Source organism: Lutjanus erythropterus, chromosome 17 (assembly GCF_056507025.1).
Source record: "Lutjanus erythropterus isolate fLutEry1 chromosome 17, fLutEry1.hap2, whole genome shotgun sequence".
NCBI lineage: Eukaryota > Metazoa > Chordata > Actinopteri > Lutjaniformes > Lutjanidae > Lutjanus > Lutjanus erythropterus.
Genome location: NC_139333.1, coordinates 28,332,658 through 28,358,916, shown reverse-complemented (window position 1 = coordinate 28,358,916; position 26,259 = coordinate 28,332,658). Strand labels below are relative to the sequence as shown.

General features: G+C 39.6%; 1 protein-coding gene across 4 annotated transcripts in view; it reads left to right on the top strand.

Annotated features, from left to right (window-relative positions):
* Window positions 1–24,103, top strand: part of LOC146312398 (KAT8 regulatory NSL complex subunit 1-like) — a 46,179-nt gene extending 22,076 nt beyond the window's left edge. For 2 of the 4 annotated variants that reach the window (XM_084740133.1, XM_084740132.1), the window contains 13 exons: window positions 5,592–5,733; window positions 5,916–5,999; window positions 7,529–7,638; window positions 10,550–10,691; window positions 12,904–13,069; window positions 13,667–13,822; window positions 16,236–16,445; window positions 16,569–16,723; window positions 18,614–18,738; window positions 19,756–19,813; window positions 21,234–21,346; window positions 21,441–21,693; window positions 22,800–24,103. In XM_084740133.1, coding sequence (XP_084596259.1) covers window positions 5,592–5,733; window positions 5,916–5,999; window positions 7,529–7,638; window positions 10,550–10,691; window positions 12,904–13,069; window positions 13,667–13,822; window positions 16,236–16,445; window positions 16,569–16,723; window positions 18,614–18,738; window positions 19,756–19,813; window positions 21,234–21,346; window positions 21,441–21,693; window positions 22,800–23,015 — 1,930 coding nt within the window. In that variant the 3' untranslated portion in view covers window positions 23,016–24,103. The remainder of the gene's footprint in view (window positions 1–5,591; window positions 5,734–5,915; window positions 6,000–7,528; window positions 7,639–10,549; window positions 10,692–12,903; window positions 13,070–13,666; window positions 13,823–16,235; window positions 16,446–16,568; window positions 16,724–18,613; window positions 18,739–19,755; window positions 19,814–21,233; window positions 21,347–21,440; window positions 21,694–22,799) is intronic. The other 2 variants (XM_084740134.1, XM_084740135.1) reach the window with 2 other exon arrangements.
* The last annotated feature ends 2,156 nt before the right edge of the window (window positions 24,104–26,259 follow it).

The window sequence follows — 26,259 nt, the reverse complement described above, 5'->3', positions numbered from 1 at the left end:
TAATGTCCATTCTTCAGCCATGTATGTGTCCATATAGAAGGGAAGTGCATCCTCCTCTAGTATTAACCAAACACTATAGGAGGGCTAAAAGATGAATGAGTGTTGCAGAGAAACAATTAAACAATTGACTGTGTTTACATGTGTGCACAAGTATGCTGGTTATGTTTTGTACCTTTAAACATCATATCCTGGTTTTAGAAACCCACATATAAAGTCTTAGCCCACTTTTGAGAAACCTGGATGCTACCTGTTGGTACAGAACAGAGCCACTGAAATGTTGAGAAATCAAGATATATCTGCACACAAATAATTAGAAAATTGGATATTGTTAGAATAATGTATACAGGGACATGAATTACCAGGTTTCTTGTAGCAAAACCAGAATACTGTGGTGAAAAAGCAACATATTCCCATGGGATGGCGGTTGACTATGACTGCCCAAATAATGACATTTTTGGACTTTACTGAAGGATGCTGTTATAAGTGTAGCTCCTTAAAGGAACACAGCAGTGGGTAATGTGTGTACGGCGTGCAAGACATTTAAGGATGTCATCTCAGTCATTGAGAAACACCGATCAACGTTTTTCACCATTTTCTGACATTTTATAGCCAAACAACTATGAATCAATTAATCAACTATGAAAATAATCATTAGTTGCAGCCCTATTTTGTCTATTATTTTCCAACTGCTGGAAAGGGGAAGGTTAGCCCTGAAGCAAGCTGAGCAGGAAAGGCTAATGATAACATTACCTTTGTGGACCCTGATGTGATTCTGTCTCTTTCAGAAGCTTTGTAATCCAGCTTTCAACAGCAGCATCTTTTTGCAGGCATGGTAAAATAAATCCATAATAATGATTCCAACAGTTGTTAGCCGTCCACTGGCACTCCCATGGTTCCTTGGGTTGAGTCTGTCAACCAGTTGCGTTCTTGACTTGTCAAGATGTGTTTCTGACTTGTCATGTGTGACAGCACTGATCCATAGATATATTAGTAGATCCATGTGCTGATCCCAAATGCATTGCACATTTGAATAGCATGAGATTGACCCTTCAAAATAAAATTTGTGGTATTGAGCTCAACCCCCCTGGTATTGCCGTAAACGTCTCGGTGTGCATGGAAACATGGTCAGTGTAAATTTAACCAAAGAGGATGAAATCGTTGACTATGATGCTTTTGATTTGGCATACAGATGGTGATATTAATTGATATTGGGTTTCTTAGCATGAAGGAACATCACATGTGTCTTTTCTATTTTAGGATTGTTCCAATACTGATAACAGTATTGTAATTTATTAACCCTGAAACAGGACCCTGTTTCTTCCCAGCTGTACAACAATGATAGCAATCATATTTCATCTATACAGGGTCAGTAGTACATAGCTGTTACAAAATAATATTTATATAATTTTTTAATGCACCGGTATTTGATTGTTACCTAGTCTCTGCCAATACACAAAGCTCAGGTACTGAAAACCGGAAACAGGAAAGAAATAATGGTATTGTAGCATCACTAGTAAATTTCCAGTGGAAGTGTCTAACAGGTGTAAATGGGTCGGCCAGCTCTGGGGCCATCTCTCAGTTCAGAGGCCTGTTGATTTTTTTTTTTTTTTTTTTTTTTGGTGAACAGCCAGGCCACGTTTTTTGAGCGGTTGTGTTGGTTTTGGAGGGGACAGTATGGTACAGGGGGTGACCAGCACCATACAACATATGTGCTGCATCCAGAGAAGCACCACAATGGAGAATGTGCTGACAGCCAGAAAACGACGGCTGTAGTGATTGCCGCTGGTGCTTTGTGTGTGGGAGTTGGGGGGGAGGAAAATATGTCCTGGTTAGAGGGGGGGGTGGAGCTTCTAGTGTCGGGAGGGGGGGATTTCTCAATGCTGCTCACTGACCCCTCCTCCTCTTCATCCTCCTCCGTCACTCTGACGATTAAGGTCATTGGACTTGTAAAGGCCTCTGTGTGTTTATATTTGACTAAAATACAGTTTTAGCTCTTCCTGTATCCTTTTTGCTATAATCTTCATGAGTAGCTGGCAGCTCTTGTCCACTGGACCCTGAGAACTGATGAGTTTTCTACTCTCTCTGCAGTTATTCATTTTAATTCACCTGGCATGTCTAAATAAGTCTGTGTAATAAAGCCCAAGGACTGGAGTTTGGATCTACTGTTCCTCAAATTCTCTGCCTTTCTTGATCAGCTCTCAGTTTCTTTTTTTGCTATGACCTTTGTGGCCTTGCTTGCCTTTGTATGCAAGCCAGTACTTTGATGTCTGCTCTCTGCAATATATTCAGTCTTCTCTGTCATTGAGACTATGAATCTCCTTGATCATTTTTTAGTTCACCCTGTGGGACATTACTCCTGGCAAGGGCTGCAACTAACAATTATTGTCATAATCGAATAATCTGCTGATCACTTTCATGATTAATCATGTATAAAAGGTCAAAAATGTGTGAAAAATGCTCATCACAATTTCCCAGAGCACAAACTGAAGGCTTTGAATTGCTTCTTTTGTCCACCCAATAGTCCAAAACCCAAAGACTCTTCATTTACTATCATAAATGACAGAAAAAGCAGCAAATTATTGCTTTAAAATGACTGAAACTATTAATTGATTATCAAAATAGTTAATTTAATAGTTAATAGTTAATTTTCTTCCAGTTGCTTAATTGATCAAGTGACAGTTGGTGCACCTCTATAGCCCAGAGGACTGGAGTTGTCCACTGTTCCTCAACCTTAATTGCCCCCCATTTCTTAATCAGCTCTCAATGTCTCTTTTTTTTCTGTGACCTCTGTGAACTTACTTGCCTTTAGATGCAGGCCAATGCTGAGATGCTCAATCGCACAAGTGGTAAAAAAGAAACTGTTTTGATGGTTGACAGATTTTCATGCAGAAAATGCTGGTTTCAATGGATTTTCTGAATCTCTGATTATTATCTTATCAAACTGAGTATCTTTAGGTTCTGACAAAACAAGAAATTTAAAGGCATCACAATGGATGAAAAACTAGGATGGACATTTTTCAGCATTTTCTAGCATATTATCAGTGTTACAGCCCTAGATTAAACATGACCATTAACTGTACTTGTTTTGTTGACATTTAATAACTGCTAATAAAATTATTTGTTCAGGAGCAAGTAGATTTCTGATGCATTTGCTGGACTGGGCAAGTGAAAAAAAAAAAATGTATATATTACATTGAGCCCTGCACAATTTTCCAGAGCCCAAAGAGACCTCTTTAAATTGCTTTTTTTGTCCAACCAACGGCCCCAAACCCAGAGACTCTCACACAGGGAAAAGCAGCAAATATTTAACATTTTTGCTTGAAAAATAACTGAAACAATTTATCTTATTGTTGTACTTCTAAAGCCCAACTGACTGGAGTTGTCCACTGTTCTTAAACCTTAATTCCCCCTTTCTTTATCAGCTCTGAGTCTGTTTTTTTTTTCTGTGACCTTCGTGGCCTTCCTCGCCTTTGTATGCAGGCCGGTGCTGTGGTGTCTGCTCCCTGCAATTTATTCACAGACTTTTCTGTCATTGACAGTATGAATCTCCTTGAGATCATTTTCCAGTTCACCCTGAGGGACACCACACCTGGCCTGTCCTCCCCTTTTGGTGGATCGGTTGTCCACCCACCACTGGGTGAATCATGGCACAGAGCTTCAGACTAATTTGTGCAGTAGTTTGTGCGACGCCAGTGTTGTTCTAAGATGGGTCTCCACAGGGACTCGGATGCAAATGACTTGCCAGTGCATTGATCTGATGCACCAGCCATGGGCGTGTTCAGGAGTGTTGCAGTGTTGGTGAACATCCACCACCACCAGGCTGTGTGGAAGATGAGTACATGTATGTTTATCTATGCAGAGTCTGTAGAATAGCAGTAGGAAATGTGATTAGCAGGTAACACTGCAGCTGTGTTTGCAGCAGTGTCCTTGATACTGTATTGCAGTGAACGAGCCATAGATTGCTAAATGTTGTGGCTGAGTGAAGAAAGGAATCAAGACATCTTCCACTGCTCTGATTGGTGGCTGATGTCTGCATCAGAGCCACAATAACTCTCCTTCCGCTCAGCTCCACAATAAGACAGGATGCCTGGCTGGATTATTGGTTATCCCAGTGTCTGCCGCACTGTTCCCTGACCCAGCCCCACCCCCTCCAGCACCCTGTGGCCTGTAGATTGCTTTTAAAGCCCGTCTGTTCCTCCCCAGGCTGCCTGAGCTTCCCAGTCTGTGTTGTCCCCCCTTCCCTCCCCCTCTTTCTTCCCTGTCTCCTCTCCTTTCTCCCAGCAGTAGCATTTTCTCCACTTCCTCCATCCTTGTGGAGCTCTGAAAATTGAAAACAGAGACGGGTGTGGGGAGGAGAAAGCGCAGAGGAGTGCAAGGTCTATCTTTGTCTGCCATCTGAGTCATTTTTTTATTGTTCAGCCACGGTCACTGCAGCCTGTATTTTGATGAAACAGCGCCATCTGTGGTCGCTGTGGCACAGTGCAGGAGCAGACATTTTCCTCTCATGTCTGCCTTTGAAATGCCCATTCTGTGTGTCATACTGGTAAAATGGAGTACTCTGCTCTCTGTTGGCATTCACTCCCTGCCATGGAATAAATCAGTGAAATAAAAATACTTTTTATTTTTCTCACACACTTAAGATGCACGCATGATGATATAGTTTTTTGACTAGAATGTTTTCCAGGGTGCCTGCAGTTGCCATTGCTGGGAGCTTTATTTAATGCTGATTCACTGACCTCTGCAGTCTGACAGGGGAAATGCTTGAGGCTCAATAAATAATGTGATCTAAATGATCAGTTTTATTTTAAAAATATTTCAGTGTATTATGTTTGACAGGACCAGACATTAATCATACTGTCCTTTACACTTTTTTACAAGTGAAAAAAAATTCTCTGTTTGCCCTAGTTTTCATAAACATCAGCATTTTTCTGTGATCGACAGATGAATTGATTGCTGCAGATGATTTTTAATCTAATCTAGACTAATCTGCCAGAACATAGTAAAAAATGTCCGTCCCATATTCTAAGGTGATGTCTTCAGATGTCTTGTTTTATCCGACCAAGAATTGGAAAGAATTCAAATTTAAATTTGAAATTATATGTAACAGATAAAAACTTCATATTTTACAGACTTTTTCTTTTTCTATTTAAACCTGTAAAAAGACTGAAAGGATTATTTTTCTGATGATGGAGTAGTCCAGTGTTTTTCAAACTGGGGTCTGAGACCAACAGGGATCCTTGAGCTGGTTATAGGGGTTCTTGGCAGAAGAAGGATAAAATTTTTAAACTTTTATCACATTCTTTTGAAGGTTGGAACAGCTGTGCATCTATTCTGAGGGTCCTTAATGAGAAAAAGTCTGGGAAACCTTGGACTAATGGACTAATCGCTGTAGCTCTATAGCAAAAAAGGGAATTACAACTTAATCTTGTGTTATATAATTAGAAATAAATCCACCTTGTTTTTGAAGTATATAAATGATTACTTTTGTATGTGTTTTTTATGGTGGATATACATTTTTCACTGCATTCTGTCAACCATAATCTCATCTGTTCACCTTAAAACGAGCACTCAAATCCTGTTTTGACCCCTAGATGGAAGCGGGCGGAGAGCCGCTACACCGTGGAGAGAGCTGCTATCATCAGCCACTGGAACTGGCTCCAGGCCCACATCTCGGACTTGGAGTACCGCATCCGACAGCAGACGGACATCTACAGGCAGATCCGCGCCAGCAAGGTCAGTCGCTCGCTCTCTTGTTAGCTGTGTTTGTTTGTGTGAGTGTTAAATACTAGATTATTATGTAGCTGTCTCTCTGATGTGTTGGATTATGTGCAGCTGAGCTTGTCAGTCAGTTGGTCACTTGAACATGATATTTATCTTTGGGGTGGAAGTGTAACACTCAGGTCTTGATTCTGTAGGGCTCAGTAGAGTTGGGAGGTGTTGCCCCCAGCGCAGTGTCTGCAGGTGGGACAGAAGTGAAGACAGAGCCTGTAAATACTCAGGTAAGCCGAGTTAATAGAGGGTGGTATTCCTGTTCAGATTTGCTTTGGTCATGTTGTGTCTCTTGGGGCTAAACCAAATTAATTTGTGATGTCCACAGCCTCTAAGCAGACTTGTCAGTTAAGATTCATGCACGGTTTGAGGCGTTCTTAAATCTGGCTTTCATGTAATATTCAGCATTTTGTGCTGCATCCTAGTCAATAAGTCTCACCAGGATCTTGTGGAGTTTTCTGTGATTAGTGAAGCAAAACTAACTGGATTTGTTTGTCTTTTTTAATTAGCTGATACATTGTGGTAATGATTAAAAATTGCCATTGGGGAAGAGGAAGAAGTGCTTGTTTAAAGAGCTCACTGTTGATGTGAATGTGTAAAAGAAAGAGATCCTGAAAAAACTTTAATTTAGGTCATATTTCTTAGAACAAAGGCTCAGCAAAAAACTGCACTGGATTAAATCTGCAAGCTTCAAACATTCTCATAAAACAACATCCAAATGCTGTTTGAATAACATGTCAGCCCATTCAAGTGAACCTACAATTCAAGTGTGAAAAACAATAATAATAATAATAATAATAATAATAATAATAATAATAATAATAATAATGCTTGTTACAAAATAAATTCCAGAAATTTGTTTTCTGTTTGTAGAAGTGTGAAATTCACAGCAAATATTTGATTAAACCAGCCTTCATTCAGCACTTCAATTGTGTGAGCCTTGGTTGGTATACTGGGAGGTTAATGGAGTACCTGATGATCAGTGAAACATTCAACTTGTTTGTTCTTGTCAAAGCATCTGGTGCTAATGAAATGTTAAATGTTCACAGGAAATTGTTTTTTTTTGTTTTGTTTTTTTTTGTTTTTTTGATCTGTCTCTCAGGTCTGAAAGGAATCAGAAGAGCTTTTGTGTAATCTCAAGCCCCTTCAACATTCATTTCCACATAATTACAAAATAATTTATCACAGGATCTCTCTCTCCCTGGATGTTTATATTGTGTGTACAAATGTTAAACCAGTTAAACCAGCAGAACTGCAGGAGTGGCCTCTTGCCCTGGTGGTTTACATGTGGACGTCTTTGTTTTGATTAGTCATACTCTCAGTTTTCACTTTAGCCTTGTTAAATAGTATGATTTTGATTCGTTGCTGAGTCATTATGTTGGTTTTTAAACAAAATAAATCTCCTTTTATAGCAGGATTTTTGCATAAATATTATAGAAAAATGAAAAACTAGATGATAATTTCAGTTTGATTGAAGCCATGAAATTGTGTTCATTTGTGTGTGAAAGCTGGTGAAGAAGGAGCTCCAAGGGAGGCATCTTGATGACAGTGCAGAAGAGGTTTTTAGGTTTTGGGAGAGCCCTTTTCACAAATCAGTCCTGAATAATTGAAAGCCACAGGACCGGGATGATTCAGTTAGTCTGTTATGTCGTTTCCTTAAATATCCCGGGTTCTGTTAAGTGCTGTTGGTCAGCCTGTGCCGCTGTGCCAGTTAACATGAGGTGTAACCTCACTGGTTTTGTCTTATCTGTCAATGCAGGATGTTGGTTCAGAACGGCTGGAGCACACAGGCACCGCCCACATCACCAACACAGAGGCTGGCCCCTGGAAAGGTCAAAACGGACAACCCGTGAACGGCGTCCTCAGCAGGTACTGCTCACAGTGATTACCTCATTTCAATGACACACAAAAGGGGAGTTCTGCATGACGTATTTTAGGGGTTTGTAAATATTTTTTTTATTGTTTATTTAGCAGAGACAATGCACAATACATGTACCAAATGCAGCTAAAAGGTCATTTTGATCTGTTGTCCCTTGGTAACAGAGCTAAAAGTTGTCTGTCATAGTAAATCAAACCCTTCAACACTCTGTAAAACAGTCAGAAACATAATGTGAACAAAATAAGAAACAAAAGGACACAAACAACTGACGAACAACATTAAATCCCCCCTGAACCAACCAGACAGCTCAGTACCAATACCTCCAACATTCAGTGTTTTTTAGTTCAACACATACAGACCTGATTTTCAGATTAACTTTAAAATGTTCAAATGTGTTGGACACTGATACTCTGGTAAAGAATTGCACATCAAATGTAAAAGTCTGTTTCGAGGACAAAATGAATAACTGGTGGAGGATATGAATGCCAGACTCATCAGTTAAGAAAATAATGTTCACTTGCAGGACTAGTGTTAGTGTTGCTGTGGCATCTTAACCTCTTCTAGGTCACGCCTCGCCACAATAAGCCCGTTTTTTGCCATTTTTAATGAAGAAAATTTACAAAAATGGAAACCTGAATGGCATCTGAATGCTGGGAACTTATAAATGAGTTTGCGATGCAGCTCAGCTCTGTGTCAAGTGTTTCTAGTCATAAATCTGTCAAACACTGTGATTTCTTTAAAAGTGCTGCACACTCTGATAGTCTGTCCTTCACTAAGAAGCAGTTTTGCCGTAAATGTTTTAGACTGAAATTTAACATAACAGTCCCTCTAGAGGAGCTCCTGTTAACCTTGAGCCTGCTCTAACTGTTTTTACAAACTATTGAAGAGGTTGTTGTGCTAAATTGTGAATGATGTTATATAATAAACCAACATTGGCCACGGTGCTGGGAAATGTATCAATCTTATGTCATTATTATGACATGAGGCTGGATATTGACTCAGATTTTGGATAAAAGTAATGTCTTTTCCTGGTTCCTGTTTTATTATTTGCCTTTACACACTTAGTCATGATATTAACATTACTCATCAACATTGTCATCGGTTTCATATTTTGTGAAAGCATCATTAGTCATTCCTTCAGTATTGTTGCAATATTGATATTGAAGTATTTGGTTAAAACTATTGTGATACTTGATTTTGTCTCACCCAGCTCTAACAGTATCTCAGAGAAAATGTGTATATTGAGAGTCTTTCCTCTGTGTGCATTTAGTAGTGGTAGTGTGCTGCTGCTGAAGTAGGACCAAAACTGCTGGAACAAGATGAGAGAGGAAAGGACAGGGCTGCATGTTGTCTCTTTAAGAAACAAATGTTATGTTATTTTGTGCTACAAATGCTTCATATGAAGCTAAATTAGCACATGAGGTCACATGTCTCATGTCTTAAGAAACCTTTATATTAGATTGCGCCATGGCTGCTTCATATCCTGGTCAGGAACACTGAGTTTTGTCACTCCTGTGGCCCCTTCTTCAAGACTTTTTAGTAATGTCATAATTATCACCTTCTTGCAATGATATGGTGCTGACACCATGTTATTGAAACAAATAGTGTTACTGAAATAAATACCAAGCATGGTAATTTTTTTTTTTTTTTTTTTTGCACCATTACTTTGTGTGCTATTACTACCCGTGTCACATGTGCCCCTCTGACAAATCAACTGGCCCCATCCTGACATCCCAGTAAAACTGGTCTATAACCGCCACCACATTACTGTGCACAAACATGGGCCGACTGGTGACAGCAGACACAGAAATCTGCACACAAAAAAATGTGCATGCAAAAAATAAATACTTTTTGGACATGCTTCACTTCTGCTGCTACAAGTCCATCCTCAGGGAAACATGGTTAGATATATATTGTATATTGTGGAATAGCCTAAAGATATTGAGATATTGTTTATAAGCCAGATCACTCAGCCCTATTTGGCCGTAAATGATTTTTTTTTAGCATAAATATTGAAGATTTACTAGTTTCACCTTCTCAAATGTGAGGATTTAATGTTCTTATTTATCATATACGAAAATAAATGTAAATGCCTTTGTGTTTTACTCTGTTGGTTGAATAAAACAAGCAATTTTACGGGGCTGTTGGAAATTATAACCAACATTTTTCACCATGTTCTGACATTTCATAAACAAAACCATTGAGGAAATGATTGTCAGGCTCATCACTCCAGAAAATAATCAGCAGTTGTAGCACAAATGTTACTGTTGCTATGGCATCGTAATCTCTTTCAGATTACTCCTCCACACAATAAAACCATTTTTTTTCCATTTTTATTGAAGAAAAATCAACCTGAACAGCAACAGGATGTTTAGGGGAAGAAGGCAGGTCAACAGTATGTGCCACATAGAAGTAGTTTGCATCATCTGCTCAGCACTGTGTGTTTTTCTACTGATAAATCTGTCATATACATTCTGATTTATTTAGGCTAGGGTTTAGAGCATAGTGATATAAGTGTATGATGGTCATTTCCAAGCTCAATTATGTCTCATAAGTTGTTGCAGTAATTTAAATTTGAACAGCCTCTGAATGACAGTAATGTCAGCTGCAGACGTAGGCGTCTGCACAGAGTTGAGGAAGTTAAATCCTAAGAGGATTTTACAACATACTCCTAATATTGATTCACTTCTCTTTCTCAAAAAATAAGTTGATAAAATAACCATCCGTGTCTGTTTTGGCTTAAATTTTAACTTGCGTTGACAGACTAAAAATAGATTTATACAGGCTACTGATGTCTTTAATTAACTTTGTCGTCACTTGAGACAAAATGTGTTTCTGTTTAATTTGAATTTGTGTAAAATCTGTGACCTCATTTCTATCTGTTGGCTGTTCTTGTGACAGGATGGCAGAGAGTGCAGACACCAAGCACCAGCAGCCGTTGGCCTTTGACAGCACATGTGTGGCTGCGCGCACACGACCGCTAGTCAGCTGTCGACGACGGCGGCTCATTCAGCCCAACACGGTGCCCAACCTCAACGGCAAGGTGAGTGTCACTGTCAGTGTTTGTAGGCTTGGTCATGGTTACAGGCAGTATATGTGCAGTATAAACTCATCATTACATCATGCAGTGCTTTCACCTTAAAGGAACCGACACGGTGTATTTTTATGAATCAGCTTGATACGGAAATATGTGAGGAAGTGCTGTGAAGATGTTGCATGCAGAGCGCCATGAATTGAACTTTTATTCTTGGACAGCATCTTATGTTTTAAGCTGCAATCAGTGATTAGTTCCTCGATTTGTAAACTAATAGCTGAGTAAACAAGAGATGGCTGACTTGGTTATGAAAAACTAGGGCAAACAACAAAGAAGAGTAATTGCCCTTGTGACGACTCACAAGTTTGAGATGAGATAAACAGAAACATTAGCTGGTTGTTGATGCTGTATGCTACAACTCAGAGTTCTGTGGGACCGTAAGGCTTTTAAATGTCATTTATGTACTTACTGCTCACATTTTTCATAATATGGTGAGATTTGTTGGTGACACTTGTACAGTTTTCTCTGTAAACAGATATCTGTAGAATCTCTCAGCAAGAGGCAAGATTTTGGTATCTGAAGCATTCAGGTTTCTGTTTGTAGTCCGAGTAGTATTGACCAATCAGGTTTGAGTGAGCTTTGGTGGCATGCAAGCAGACAGTCTGTGTGGAGAGCAAAAGAGGAACTTGTTGGCCCTAATACAGTCTCAGAACCCAGCAGCTATCGTCTGACAGCAACAACTTTTTTTAAAAAATGTATCTACATTCATGTATATGTCTTCTACTGATTATTCCATCACTTAATCAAGTAACAGTATAAAAAATACTTTGGTTTTATGAAATATCAATATTAAGTATACAAAAGAGAAAATAAGTCTCTTCAAATTAAAAGCTAATTGGTTCACTTTTCAGAAAAAAAACAACTGTACAGTATATTATTAATACTGTACTCTACTGTATTATAGTAAACTATAATACATGTTATAGATAAACAAATTGCAGTATTATTGAAATAACAGTCAAGTGCAAAATCCAAAGCTCAGAAGCTGTGATTCTTTTGATAAGGGAGAAATATGTGACCAAACAGTGTAATGATGAGTACTGTGGTGCTGCAGATGTCAGGGCAGATGCCCTGACCGACAGATGTTGTTCTCCAGATGTAACAAAACATGTTTGCTTGGTACAGACCTCAATAAATGTCACATTATGTTTTTCATTAGAGCTGGGCCGTGTGTTGATATTATATTGATCATGATTTGGATTAGTGTTTTCCTGGTTGTAAAGGCACGTGGCTCTGAAGTCTACTTGCCCAAAATCAATTTTTACTTGCCCCTGTACAAATTGCTTTATTTATTAGAAGTAATCAGATGACAAAAAAAGACTTGCATTAATTGTCATGTTTGAACTAGGTTTGCAATGTTTATAAAATGTCAGAAAATCGTGGAAAAAAAATATCCATCCCAGTCTAGTTTGGTCAGTCTAAAACCCAAAGATATTCAGTTTAATATTACAATAAAATATGAAAAGCTTGAAATCTCCATATTTGAGAGGCTAAAAACTGCATTTCTGCCAGTGTGCATGAAAAAAACACTGAAAACATTAATTGATTATTTAAAAAGTTAGATCACGTGAGTTGGCAGATTTAGGCGTCCGACATGGCTTTTCACACGTCCTGAGCAACCTTTACTATTGCGCCCTGTGACGGCATACTCACATCTCAAACTGCTGATTGGACTGTAAACAATGACCAGTGCAAGGAAGAGGAAGTCTTGGTCCGGATATCCGGATAACAGATAACGGATATCCGGACTGGCTACCCTGGAAAGATTGACCGTTCCCCCCCAGACGCTAAATTGTCATCAGATGATCACTGACTTCAAAGATATCATCAGGACAGGATTTAAGTATAATTTTGTATAGTTTGTTCTGTTTTTTGAGTTTTCCAGCAATTCAGTGCAAAGTAGAACTAATATTAGAGCCTGAAATTTACAGGTACTCTGTCACCATGACGCCAGTGGCTTCAAAAATGTTATCTGTGGTGACTCACTGAACTCCTGTGGTGCATTAAATTGTAGAGGATTTCTAGAAACCATTTGTTCTTCACAGAGTAATAAAATCTACTTAATGTGTTCATGTAGAAGCTGAATCATGAAGATACACAGCTGAGCTTTTCATGGTTTACAACATGTTTTTTTTTTTTTTTTTTTTTGGTTCCCACACAGGCCCCGAGAAGCAGCTGCATCCAGTGTAACTGCAGGGTTAACCCCAGCTGTGTGATGTGTGGTGGCTGGCCCACCCCCAGAGAGGACCCTCAGTTCGAGCTGCCCACCCTGGAGCGCCTGTCAAGACTGGATCTTGGCGTCCACCCCATCCTCTCCTTCCCTGACGGTCAGTGCCGAGCTCCTCGCTCAAAGGAGAACTCAGTTTACGCAGTCATTTCCTACTTTACAACTAGAGGGGAAGACAAACAAGGAGTGGCTGTAGAGAGACTTCTGCAGGAAGTTCTCAGAGAACATTTTCTGCGATTTAGACAATCTTTTCTATCTGGAACGTGTGTCATATTCTCCTGAATAACTGTTGTGTTCTCAGTGCCTGACTGCCTTTACCATTCAGTGATAATAATGTCCTGTTTGCTTTCAGAATCTTATTTTTCCTTTGTATTTTCATGTGTAACAATGCAAGGAATCTGTGGCATTTGTTTTGTTTTGTCTCAAATACAAAATGAGCTGCACTACACTGATACATAATTGAGACAAAGTTGTATTTACAACCACAAGATAACAATGGATTTGGCATCAGCTTGTATAGTAGATTGCCTATGGCTTATTATAAATCCTGCATGCCATTGTGAATTACTAATGTTGAACTACAGATGGCAGATCTCAAGTATCCAGCTTTACACTTCACACATGGTTGCATGCTGGTGAAATCTCCTGATTTAGTTTTCTAAGACGTTTAACGCTCTTTTGTTTACATCTCCCTCAGACGTTTGTATAGGCCTCCGTCTGCAGCAGGTGATGAAGAGCCAGTGGCAGACCAAGTCACTGGAGAGGAGCAAACCACTGAAGAAGCTCTCCCTCAAACACAAGCTCTCCTCGTCCAAAGAGAAGCACAAGTTCACCAACTCACTTATGGCAGTCAGTAAGTACAGAGTGTCTTTTAACCTTTTTAACCTTTTAAGCTCCGCCCCTCCTTCCCATACACTTGTCATTTTTAGGGATGGACAGGGGTCTCTAGGGGGAGGTGGCAGGTCAGGAGTATATGCCATAAAGATGTGGCCTACATCATCTAAAAGCTGGGAATCAGAAGATTAATTTGAGAAGTTCATAAATCTGGTTTTCTTTATGGCCTACTCACATTTTGAAAGTTGAGTGTTTAAAGGATTAGAACATTATATTTGAAGCATATGATGCCCATTCCCATGCTCTTATCATTTGTCTGCCGCAGTTTTTGCATTTATACCATCTATCACGCAGATTTAGTGCAAAACTTAACCAAGCTACTGCTAGAAAATCATGCTGTGATATCAAAACCTTTGACATATGGAGTTTTTTCTGCACATCTGCTCTAGGGATTGCTCAGAAAAACCTTACTGTTAGCACACATAGGAACTGGAGTCTCCAGGTCTCTAGTTTGAGGTTGTGAAGTTTGATCAGGCTGTTATTATCCTAGAGGTCACTGTAGGTCATTTTATACAGACAGGTCAAGTTTCAAAAATGGTTGCACTACAAGATTGTAGATTACAAGATACTAAGATTGTCAAAAATAGTATATGTTTCAGAGCAATAGAATACCAACATTTGGTATTATGGAAAGTACCAAAGCTACAAAAAAGAAGATATGTAAGTGCTCATTCAAGACATCTGCTCAGTTTAGTCCTCATTTTCCTGCTTGAAATTTGGCTTGCAGCAAAACCAGACAATGTTCAGTGATGTTTTTCTGTAGCAGCAGGTTGTAATGTTTTTTACAATGTTTTATTTTTTACTAGTAGTGTAGTGTAAAGTCTGGTATCGTAACAACTGTACTCCATACTGTGGACAGTAACATGAACACAACTGGGATCACTGAATCCACAAGAGTGTCAGCTCTCCAGACAGACCCAGTTTATGCAGTTCCACCACAGCTCAGGGTATGCAGGATGCAGAAATGTTGGAGTTGAAGTTAACAGACACACAAGACTGACACAGTGAAACTTCAGGAGCTTTGTGCAAGTCATCTAAATGTCCCCTAAAGGCCTGAAATTATCCTGCCTTCAAACTGTAAACTGTAAAAAAAAAAAAATTACAGGAGATGAAAAAAGATATAAAATATATCAACATAAAACTGCAATAAGTTCTTAAAACTCATTATTAAGTAATGTTTCATCCTGCTTCTTTTGACAGAAACAGTTTATTACAGGTTGTTCTTGTTTCACAGTTTGTCCCAGTAACCGTTGGGTTTATTTCACAATGTCACAGACACAGCTGTGTGATTGGCTGCTGTAGCTCAGTCCCACTTTCTAACAACCTATGTTCTGACAGGTACACACTAGCTTTCTTTATTTCTTCTATTTTAGTGATGAGACATCCAAACATTTCATCCCCTGTGTAATGAATCTCTTTAATTTCTCTTTAACTTGTGTAACCCCAAAATCTTGAAATTTAGGAAGTTCATTCTGAGAACTTGCATCGACCGTGCTTAAACATTTGGAAGATGCTTAATTATAACTGGTATGGTGTCATGGTTAGGAATATACATAATCTGGTGTTTCACAATCACTCATGCTAACAAATGAATTGAAATGAGCTGAATCAGATTCAAAAGCAGTATCTGCAGTTCCCCCAGTGTGTTTTTTCCACCTATTTTGCATGTCTCTGGCTTGTGTTTAAAGGGGAAAAAAACAACACTTCGACATAGACGACTTACAGGCCAGAGGAGACTTACCTGTAGCCTGCAGCTACATTTTTTACTGACAGCGTCTGAGATGTGTCCAGTTCTTCGATTGACCCTCACTCTAAACCTTTGCTATGGTTATCTAGCAGCTAACTAAATGTTTCCATGGTTAATATTTATCTGTTTGTTTTTTAAAGAATAATCTGGCAGTTGTCAGGGCATAAAACCAATAATCTGTTGATTTTTACAAATCAAGACTTGGCATGGCAGAGCTGTAAGTGCTGAGAAAATGTATAAAATTCAATATTGTATCGAATTGTGACCTTAAAATTGAGAGTAAAATCGGATCGTGGATTTTGAGAATCAAAACACTGCTAATAACTAGAAATGTCCTCTGTTGATGCCTTATTCTGGAAATAAGTGAACATTAAATCATCACAATCAAAACATCAAATTTAACATGAGCAGCATCAAAAATAAAATGACAATGTACATTGCTTGATTTGTGGAATTTTTTAAAGTTTTTTTTTTGCAGTTGCATTCATAGAAACAATTTAGATGTGATGATAAAGGCTTTGAGTCTGGAAATTTCTGGTTTGATATGCTTGAATTTGGGAAAGCTTTATGAATCATGATCAGCTTCCTGTCTCATAATGATGTGACTCTCTCCTTGGTGTTGCAGGACTGAGCCACTATAAGAACCGTGCTGAGAAGCCGAGGACAGTTGACAGCAGCGTGGGCAGCAGCAGTGCTGTTCTGAACACAGCCCGGCTCGAGGGCCAGGCCGTGTGCAAGACGGAGCGGCTGCAGGCCATCTCCACCCCACTCGGGCCCTACGACAAGAACTACAGCCGCAAGAGGTTAAGAGAGCACTCGCTGGACAGGACTGACTGTGAGTCTTTTATGAATGAAGCCCTGGTCAAACACTGTGTGGTATTTTGTGTTGGTGTAAATGCACTTGGTTTTCAGGTTGTTTTTATGTAACTCCAAGTGATGAGTCCTCTGTCTCCTCCAGCCTCCCCCAAACTGTTCCTGGACTCAAGCAGCCCCTGCCAGACTCTGGCCAACATGCACTCGTCCCTTCACAGCCCCCTCACACGCCAGCTGTCCACGTCTTCAGAGAACTCCACACCGCTGGGCCCCAGCAGCCAGAGCGTCCCCAGCACACCTGTAAGGAAGACAGTCTCACTTTCTTTTTGCTTGCTTCATTTTCTGATCATTAACCGGGACACCAGTAGGGCCGCCCCTAGACATCCAAGATAGACATCAGCAGTTCAGGAGCTCCACTTTCACTTTTGGCTGTGAAGGAATCTGATGTTAGAACATGACAGTCTTTGACTGTGTTATTGTCTATAGATGGAGTTTGTTGTGGGGTGGCTGCTCTGCTGTGAACAAGACATCGAATTGATTAAGAAAATGTTTCATCCAAAATACAAGGGGCATGGACACAGAGCAACATGTCTGCTGCAGCATAGCATTATATTACTATTATTATTATTACATTGCATATATTAAAATTATTGAAAGTCAATGTGTATCTGTGATCTTGCACTTAAAACTAGGGATGCATAATAAATATTGGGGCCACTAAATGATCAATATTGGCCTGTCAAGCTATATCATTCTATATTGACGTATATTAGCCATTGTATTTATTTGCATATATTAGTCAATAAATATTGGTTATACTGATGTCTGACTTAACATTTTGTCAGAGCGTTTAATTTGAATTCTGAGACAAAATTCTCCATATACACCAAAGTATATTTATATGATAAAAACTAACAACGTTTGAAGAGTTAGAACTGTTCTTTGTTTTTGTTTCTTTGTCACAGTGATGTTAGGTTTGGTTCACTCAGAGATGTAGAGTATTTAATCATCTATCTTTGCTGACTACATCTGAGCTTTTCTTACCATCAGATGTCCATAAACTGCAGGTTATATGAATTTGTTCAAATACAAAAATGAAATTATGGGTTATCTTATCAGTACTGGCCATGAGAAGCAGGTCTATCCATTATCTGTATCAGCTGAAAAAAAAAACCTCATATCCTTCAACCCTACGTAAAAATATCTAGTTAATTCAATACTGCTTAATGTTGTCAACTGTTTTAAGGCAGAGAGTGTGTGAGTCCATCCCGCCTGCATGATGCGGCTGTCCCCTGAGTATTTCAGCCGTTAGAGAAGATGTCACTTAAATCCAGCCTGATATCAGACACTGTTGACATGCGAGGTGATGATAAAGTCAGTGGGAGGGCAGGTGAAAAAGGGAAACTAAAACCACAAAAACACCACACACATGAAGTTTCGTTTTGACTGAGAAGTCAAACAGTTTATGAGGCCAGCGGTAGTTTCCGGCACTGCTGAGCTGATGTTCACAACGCAGGTGGATTTTTTTTTTTTTTTTTTTTGCTGTTTTGCACACAGGACTCTAACAGAGACATCAGTATCTAAATGACTCCTGCATGTCTTTTTGACAGTGACAAGAATAACAGATGTTTTTAACCTTCTTGTCTGTTAAATCCTCCTTCCTAGTGACACAACAAAACTTGTCTAACATAATGTTTAGTCTAAAACAGTAGTCGTGCATTTATAAGATGGATGAAGTGTGGAATTATCCTTACTGATATGTTAATGAATGTTTACAGACTTATTCAGAATGACATTATGAACGGGTTAAACTCATCCCATTGAGTCAAATGCTGTTAGAGTTTCTTACAATGTCTCAAATCCTATAATTTTCCAAAAAGAAATGTTGTCGGCTGGCTTATTCAGCCTTAGAACTGAAACCTTGATATTTTTTTTAACAGCAAATCTTTCTCAGCACGACTAGATTGACAGATAAATTATAATAATGAGTGATATCTAATTAACTCTCAGCTCCACCTGCAGTGAAAACTACATTTCATTGTTCAGTTGTTGTTGAAACTGTGTCATCAAATTGTTGATTAAACCCTGTGTTTTTTTATGAGGTCATACATTAAGTGGTGTTGTATAAACTCTGTGTTCATCCATATTGAATCCTCACACTGCATGCTGACGTGTTCCTTTGTCCCCCAGCAGCAGCCCATCAAGAGGAGGCGAGGTGAAAGCTCCTTTGACATCAACAACATTGTAATCCCCATGTCTGTGGCCGCCACCACCAGAGTGGAGAAGCTGCAGTACAAAGAGATTCTCACACCCAGGTAAAGAAATGCATAAATAAAAGGGATGAATGCGATTAGCCAACTTCGGTGCCTATAAAAAGTATTCGCCCCCTTGGGTGTTTTCCCCTCTTATTGTTTTTATTAATAGAATCCTGGTCAATAGAAATTGGCTCTTTTGCCAAAAAAAATGTTACAAAAAACCCTCTTTAATGTCAGAGTGTAAACAGGTTTGACAGTAATGTCAAATAAATAAAAATGTCATGTTAAATAAGTAATTATATAAATATTATAATAATGAGTGAGGGGTTGAATACTTTTTATAGGTACAGTACACGATTAAACGTCGCCACCCCTGCTAGTCCGACCCAACCCCAGATGTTATCAGTAAAGTCGGTCAGATGACAGCATGTGAAACCAGCGCGGTGTGGCAGTTTTTTCATCTAGAAAAAGAAACTAAGGTTGACTGTAGGCTTTGACAGAATAAACTGACATATAACCACTCGACTGAGCAACGTGACCACATTCAGCACAGATACGTACATTAACCAGCAAGGAGAGCAGCAGCAGCTGCTGCTTCTTCTGCTATCGTTAGCCACACTGTGTGTCAGGCCAGCAGCTCTGCAGACATCCACAGTGATAGTTTTCAATCTGAAAAGGTGAAGCATTTAGTGAGTTGTCGTCATGTTTTGTAGGTTACTGTGTAACGTTTGTATTGCACAACACAAAGTGCCGCATGTTACAACAGCATTTAAAATTTGATTTGGTGATTGTAGACTGTGATTAATGGCTTCAAATGGCTCTTAATACGCACAGTATTTTTCAAACAGTGTTTAACATTATCACTTAATAAAGTGTGCTCAGTTTTAACTGGTTTCCAAGTGTTTTCTTACCATTAGACTAGCCAATTAGTATAAATTAAAACTTGTGTTTAGTCAACAGAGAAATAAGTTGCCAGGAACATCCCTAATGAATACCTGCTTCATGTTTCTCCTCTGGACTGTAAGATGGTTAAAAACTAACACCAACTCTTCACTTTTTATTTTTCTGTTTTTATAGTTGGCGATCGGTGGATATTTTTTCCCAGCCCATCACTGAAGAGGAAAATGAGCGGGAGGTGAGTGTTTTACTGACTTTAAGTATCCTGTCTTTGTCCCAGGTGGTATTTATTTATTTACCCGGTGTCCTACATTAGAACACACTGAGTCACACACTTGTTTCATATTGTTCTCTTTAAAACGTGCCCATGCTTTCTGAGATGAATCACTGTTTAATCATACACTGTATCATCTGCACTTCTAAGATGTAAACTCAGACATGCAGTCTGTCGATGAGTGAACAGTGACACCTGGTGGTCAAACACTGCAGCAGAAACACTTCAGTGGAAAACTCAGTGGAAAATTCCCAGCCTATTGTTTCAGACTTCTGACCACATATCAGATTTATATGTGGACCTTAAATTAGTTAGTTATTTTTAAACTGGTTAATCCATCCCTCCATTTTCTGCTGCTTGTCCAGGTCAGATTGTTTTTAATGACTCATTAATAAACCCTGGCAGGATGATGCAGGACTTGACTCATCCTGAAGGGGTTTTATTTTGCAGTAATGACCCACTCACCGTGTATTATCCTGCTTATTACATGGCTGGAAAAAAACAGTAATATGACACAAAATATTGATTTAAGAATGTTTTTATTGCTTCCATAAAGTCCTCCAGAGAATGGCTTCCATAGCAACGGGCAGTTATTCATAGCAGTGGTCCGAGATTCAGAAATAAGAGTGTAAAATGCTTTGTAATTCAACAAAGCTGTGTAATAAATGCCAATGAATTCATGCACTTTGTTAATAATTCTAGGCTTCATCATCTCCACTGGTTTTCATTGATATTAATGGTCCTCTGATCAAAATTTTTGAGGCTGTTCACTGACGTAGTAACTTTTTGTATATCAAGTATAAGTACAAAACAACTTGAAAAATGATCACAGAGGTACTTGGAGATGTAGGCCTTTGTATGTAAAATAGGAACTGTACCATTTTTTGTAGCCAATCAGTATATTTCTGAGTCTGAGATGCACTTGAATGCACCATGAAGTGACTCAGTATACTTTGTTTTTTTATTGCATGACTATTCTGGTACAAACATCTACCTGCATTTTGCATTTATGAAAGTGTAGTTTCAGATCCTGCCACCTCATCATCTGATTGGCTCTTCTGCCTTTACAGATCCCACCTATCAAACTATTTAAAACAAGATATCTGCAGATAATGAACAGTGGATGATCCATCGGAGCCTCTTTAATTGATATATTTCATATTTGGCCAGTGTAACAAGTGAAACAAGTATTAAATTAGATTAAATGTCTAAAAAACTCTGTAGGAACTCTGCAAAGGAACCAGAGATTTTTTTTTCTATTAATAAATGACCTAAATGATAAATCAGTTAGCAAAATTGTGGCCATTAGTTTTCTTTCAGCAGATTACTGTTTGAGATTCAGGCAGACTTCCAGGGAGTCTGATGGTATTTTTTGTGTGTGTAGGTGGAGGACCTGACAGACGCAGCCTTCACTCAGCTCCATCAGCCCTACGAGGACCAGGAGCGTTCCCGCTGGACTTGGATGGCTCTGGCTCCTGCCAAGAGGAGGGGCAGCAGGTAGAGTTGATAGAGTCGATACAATACTCAACACCTCTTTTGATACCGTGGTGAAAATCATAAATAAATGTGAACTGTGGATTTGGTGTTCCAGGTCGTATAAATCTGTCGACGGGCGGACCACACCGTTGCTGTGCGGGACCAACCCTCCCACCCCCCAGCCTGCGTCTCCTGACCCGGGCCACTGCCCCATGCTGCACGACTACAGCCACGTGCCGTCGCCCATGAGCCCCGCCAGCCCCGACACCACGTCCAACCCCCACACACCCTGCTCCAGGGACTCCCATCGGCTGCTGTCCAGTGAGGACACGCGGTGCTCAACGCCAGACTTCACCTTTGAAGAGCGGGTACGTACTGAGATCAGCTGTTGATCAGATAGTCACGGCAGGGTTTGTACGTCTGGAAAGGTTTGGGGAAAAAATGTTGCTTGAATTTGAATATACTCCTAGAAAATTAATTTCAACATGAACTGGTTTCGTCTACATAAAATGCTCGTGTAAACTAAGGATGTCCCAGTATACCAGTATTGATGATAAATCCTATATTTAAGAAATAAATTGCAAAGTTTTCTATTTTCTCAATTTTGCCAAAGTTAATAGAAACAGTTGGTAAAATAAACAACGTGATGATTGTTGTGGGTCTAAAGTAATTTTGCAAACTTAACAATTCCATTGTGACGTTAAAGGCTTTGATAGTCAGGAAATGTTTGGTCGAAGTACCTTGAAAGTGCTTGAAAAGGGCCTAAATTTTACCCTTAAGGTGTGTTCACACCCAGCATGTTTGTTAAAACAAACCCTGGTAGTTTGTTTGGCCTGGTGTAAAAGCTGTCAGTTGAACCCTGCGGTGCTTTTCCACTCGCGCATTTGGTCGCGCTACGTCAAACTGTGCCGTGCTGATTTGCATTTCCATTAAAACTTTTATTGTGCCGAGCCACGCCCGAGACGGACCTGCTCTGGAGCAGGGCCAAAGAGAGCCTGAGCCGGCCACGGCCAACCCATGATGGGCCTCCTCTCTCCCCCTCAAACAAATAAGCTCATGTGTGCTCGTGTGTGTAGGTTGTGCATGTATGCAAATCATTAGGTGACATGTATGCACCTCAGCACGGATAGTTTCTCTTATCAACAGGCCAAACGCAACTAAAACTGTGCTTTGTCAGTTCATTAAAGAAGCCCAGAATTATTGCTTTACGAGACTCCTCCGTTTCATCCTGTCATCAGTTTGCTGTCAGTTGTTTCTCCATGAGCTCTTTGTGTCACCAAAGAACATAAACATACACATCAGAAACATTAAATTGCTCCCTAAACTTCTGTCAATGCAACAATGAATCATTTACATAACAACAGGAATGAAAACGCCCTTTAAAAAGTTGTTCGAAACATGAATTTATAGGAACACTGAAGATTTAAAGTTGTGTTTTCAGGGTCTTTATCAAACGTTCTCTGATGTTCCACAGACGGTAGCGCCGTGGGAACGTCGCAGCTTCCCGTTGCCAGAGGACCCGGCCCCGGAGCCCGAGGCGGAGAGCGACCACCACATCAGGCCCAGAATGCGCAGCATCTCAGGTTGCCGAGCGACAGCCTACGGCCGGCTGGACTCGGACGACATGGAGCTGCCTTGCGACGACGACAGCGGCAGCGGCCCCAAACACAAGGCCTCCACCCACCGATGAATGACTGACAGGCTGAGGTCCCGCCCCGCCCACCTGCCCTCCTGCTCTCCCCCTCTCCACCCACAGCTCCTCTCTGGCATTAACAAGCAGAACCTCAACGCAGAATAAGATGTTAAATGGGTTCCTGTTGTTTGATATTCAAACATCAGTCTAATACTTTTCACAGTTTTTAGTGAACATTATGGAGATAGAAGCCTTTCCCTACACTTGTTTTTGTCACAGGAAAAAAAAGGATAAATGTAAAAAAAAAAAAGTATAAAACAACACGTTACAAAAAATGTTTTCTGTAGTAGGCTAAACAATGTACATGGGGGCTTAGTGGTGTTTCATATGTCGCGTGTACACTTGTAGCGCACTATGTAGCGGACTCCTCAAAATATGGCCAAAGGGTGTTTTCTATTGACTAGTTTGCTTGTAATTCCCATGTACATTTTTAGTGGAGTGACAAATAACAAAACAAGAAAAAATACCCTCCCACTTCCCCGTTCCTCCTCCCTCTTCCTCCTCCTCATCCAAATAAACAGGTACATTTGAGATGTGGTTCCTTCTTCTCCCTCTAGAGGTCGCCTGAAATCACCAGAGCACTTCTCCAAACTGCCAAGTCCAGTTTTGTTGGTTTGCTTTTCTCTGTTTGTTTGTTTGTTTTTTCATTCCTGACATGTTTTATTTGTATCTGTTCTGTCTGTTCCAGCGTTACACATTCTTTGTGTTTTTGAATAGTAAAATCATTCCTTTTTACAGTCTCTTTTGGAGAGTGTCCAGCCCCACAGTCTCTTAACTCTCAGTTCTGTTTTAAAAAAAAAAAAAAAGAGGGTGATGGCATATAGAGGACTGGGGTGTCTTTTCGAGCACTTGCCCTACAGAAAGAAAAGCGCTGCTGCATGCTGAAAAACATGCTCATGTTAGTCTTATCACAACAGCACACAGTAAGATTTCCACTTATTAAAGAAAAAAAAACAGTAATAAATCGCAGGTAACAGGGATTGTACCATCTGCTAATTTCACTCCCTCCTCCTCCTCTTTTGCGTACAGTCGTTGCTGTATTAGAAAAAGTTAAATTGTGGCAAAATAAAGACGTGACACAATTACCTTCCCCTCCTTCCCCATCCTGTTCTTTCTGGTTCAGCTTGACAAGTTTTCTCTTGCAGAACATTTCAAATGTAGCAGCTCTCAGCTAGAAGCCACCCCCGAGCTCAGGTTTTTCAATTTAAGGGAATATTTTCTGCTGTTTCATAGTTTTCACTCTCAGATTGATCAGATCTAGACTACTCTGTTGCAAGATGGATTTTATTTTTATTTTTTGTTTTTGTTTTGTTTTGTTTTTGCCACCCCACAACATCATAACCACACTCTTTGCCCCCCCCTCCAACCCAACCAACCCCCACCTTAAGTAACTAATTGCTATGCAAAAAAAATCTATGGTTTTCATTTTACACCTTTTTATGCCACAGCCATTCAATCACTGTTTTTTTTCTTTTGTAGTTAAGCAAGATGTCAATGTACCTGTTCGATTGTTGCAGCAGTTAACCTAATCAAAGAGCAGAATTGTTTTTTCTTTTTTGTAAATAGTACCATTAAAACATTTATGTTTAACTTGGCGTCATTGTTCTGGCCTCAAGTCCTTCAAACTGTCTGAATTCACTCCCTCATTCACTCACTCACTGTTCACTGTGTAACAAACAATAATTCACTTGTTCACACTTTCTAGCATCATGTTGGTCTCACTTCTGTAAACAGGATCTTTGAGGACACATCAGTCTGTAGATATGGTTTTGGTAAAAAAGAAATTGGTCACAGGTTGTTAAAAGTATTGATACTTCAATAACAAAGGTTTAAAACAATACAAAACAATCATGTCTAATACGGGCTGTCTTCAACCAATCAGATCAAACCAGTCGGCACAAAAGCAAAAACACCTTTTCCACGGAGAAAAGCCTTCAGTGTCGTTCTTTGCTCCTCTTTCAGTGAATAAATCCTCTCCAAGTCTGATAAAACTGATGCTATCACAGTATCTACACTAACCTCTTCAGGAGCTGCCATTGTTTGAGACGAGTCGCCTCCATGGACAGTTCCAGTAGTCTGTCCCAGGAAGCTGATTGGCTCACACCACACTTTTTTTATACTAGTATATCGAAGATTAAAATTCCAGTATTGTGACAACTGCAGTAAATTAGTGCTGAACCTGAAAAGTTGGTTCCCACCTAGAACTTAAAAAAAAAAAAGAAGAAAGAAAAAAGTAGGCTCACAACACATTCAAGAGCCAGTGTCAATTTGGTGTAAAAAAAAAAAAAAAAAGATTGAATCGATGGAGACCAGTGTGACAACCGGGAATTCAGCACCGAGGTGATTTACAGCTGCTTCAACCAGGACTCTGACTCCGAGGACGACGGAGACACGGTGGGTTCAGGCAGGAGGGTAGGTCAGAGGTCTGAGTCATACTCTTGAGGCACAAAGTAGGATAATGAGTCAGGGCAGACAGGGGCTAGCTGATTAGCATGCTAACTTTAGTAGTTTAGTCAGTATCAGATTGTAACAGTTCATCTCAGAGTACTTTTCATGTAGAGCAGTGGCCTCATTCATAAATAATGCTTTACAAACATCCCAAGTCGAATAAAATAATAATGATTATTATTATTTACATTGTGTTGTTAGCACGTTCACGTTCAGATGCACACCGTCTGAACTGGGTGTGTGTGGTGTGACGGTGTGCAAAACAACCTGTTGGGGCTTTAGGAGACTTTGATTACACCACATGAGCAGTATGGAGTCTTTTTGTTTGAAAACTGGTCAGCATTGACTTACATTCTGCAAAGCTATTTTCCTATAAAACTTTGTGGAAACTAAACTTGACCTTTAGTCGGTGTGAGGATTAGTAGATAATACAAATATAAATCTAAGAACATTTTTTATAAATAAGGCTGTACATTATTGACAGAGACCCAAAAATTCCCACCCTGAGGAAGCACTTGGTGAGGAAAAACTCCACAGGCAGAAACTTGAGTAGATATCTCTGTAAAACTGTGCACACACATCTTTGACATGTCAAAAATGACATTTCTGAATGTTAAAACAAATTCTTACATGTTGCACCTTCGGACAGAGCGTGTGGTGTTTGTTGTGTTGCAAACTCTTCACGACCACAGTGACTTCATAGCATTTATTTTCAAATACACATATACAGCAACAAGAATCATCATAAACCAGTTATTGATAAAATGCACAATAACGAGAACAATCACATTTC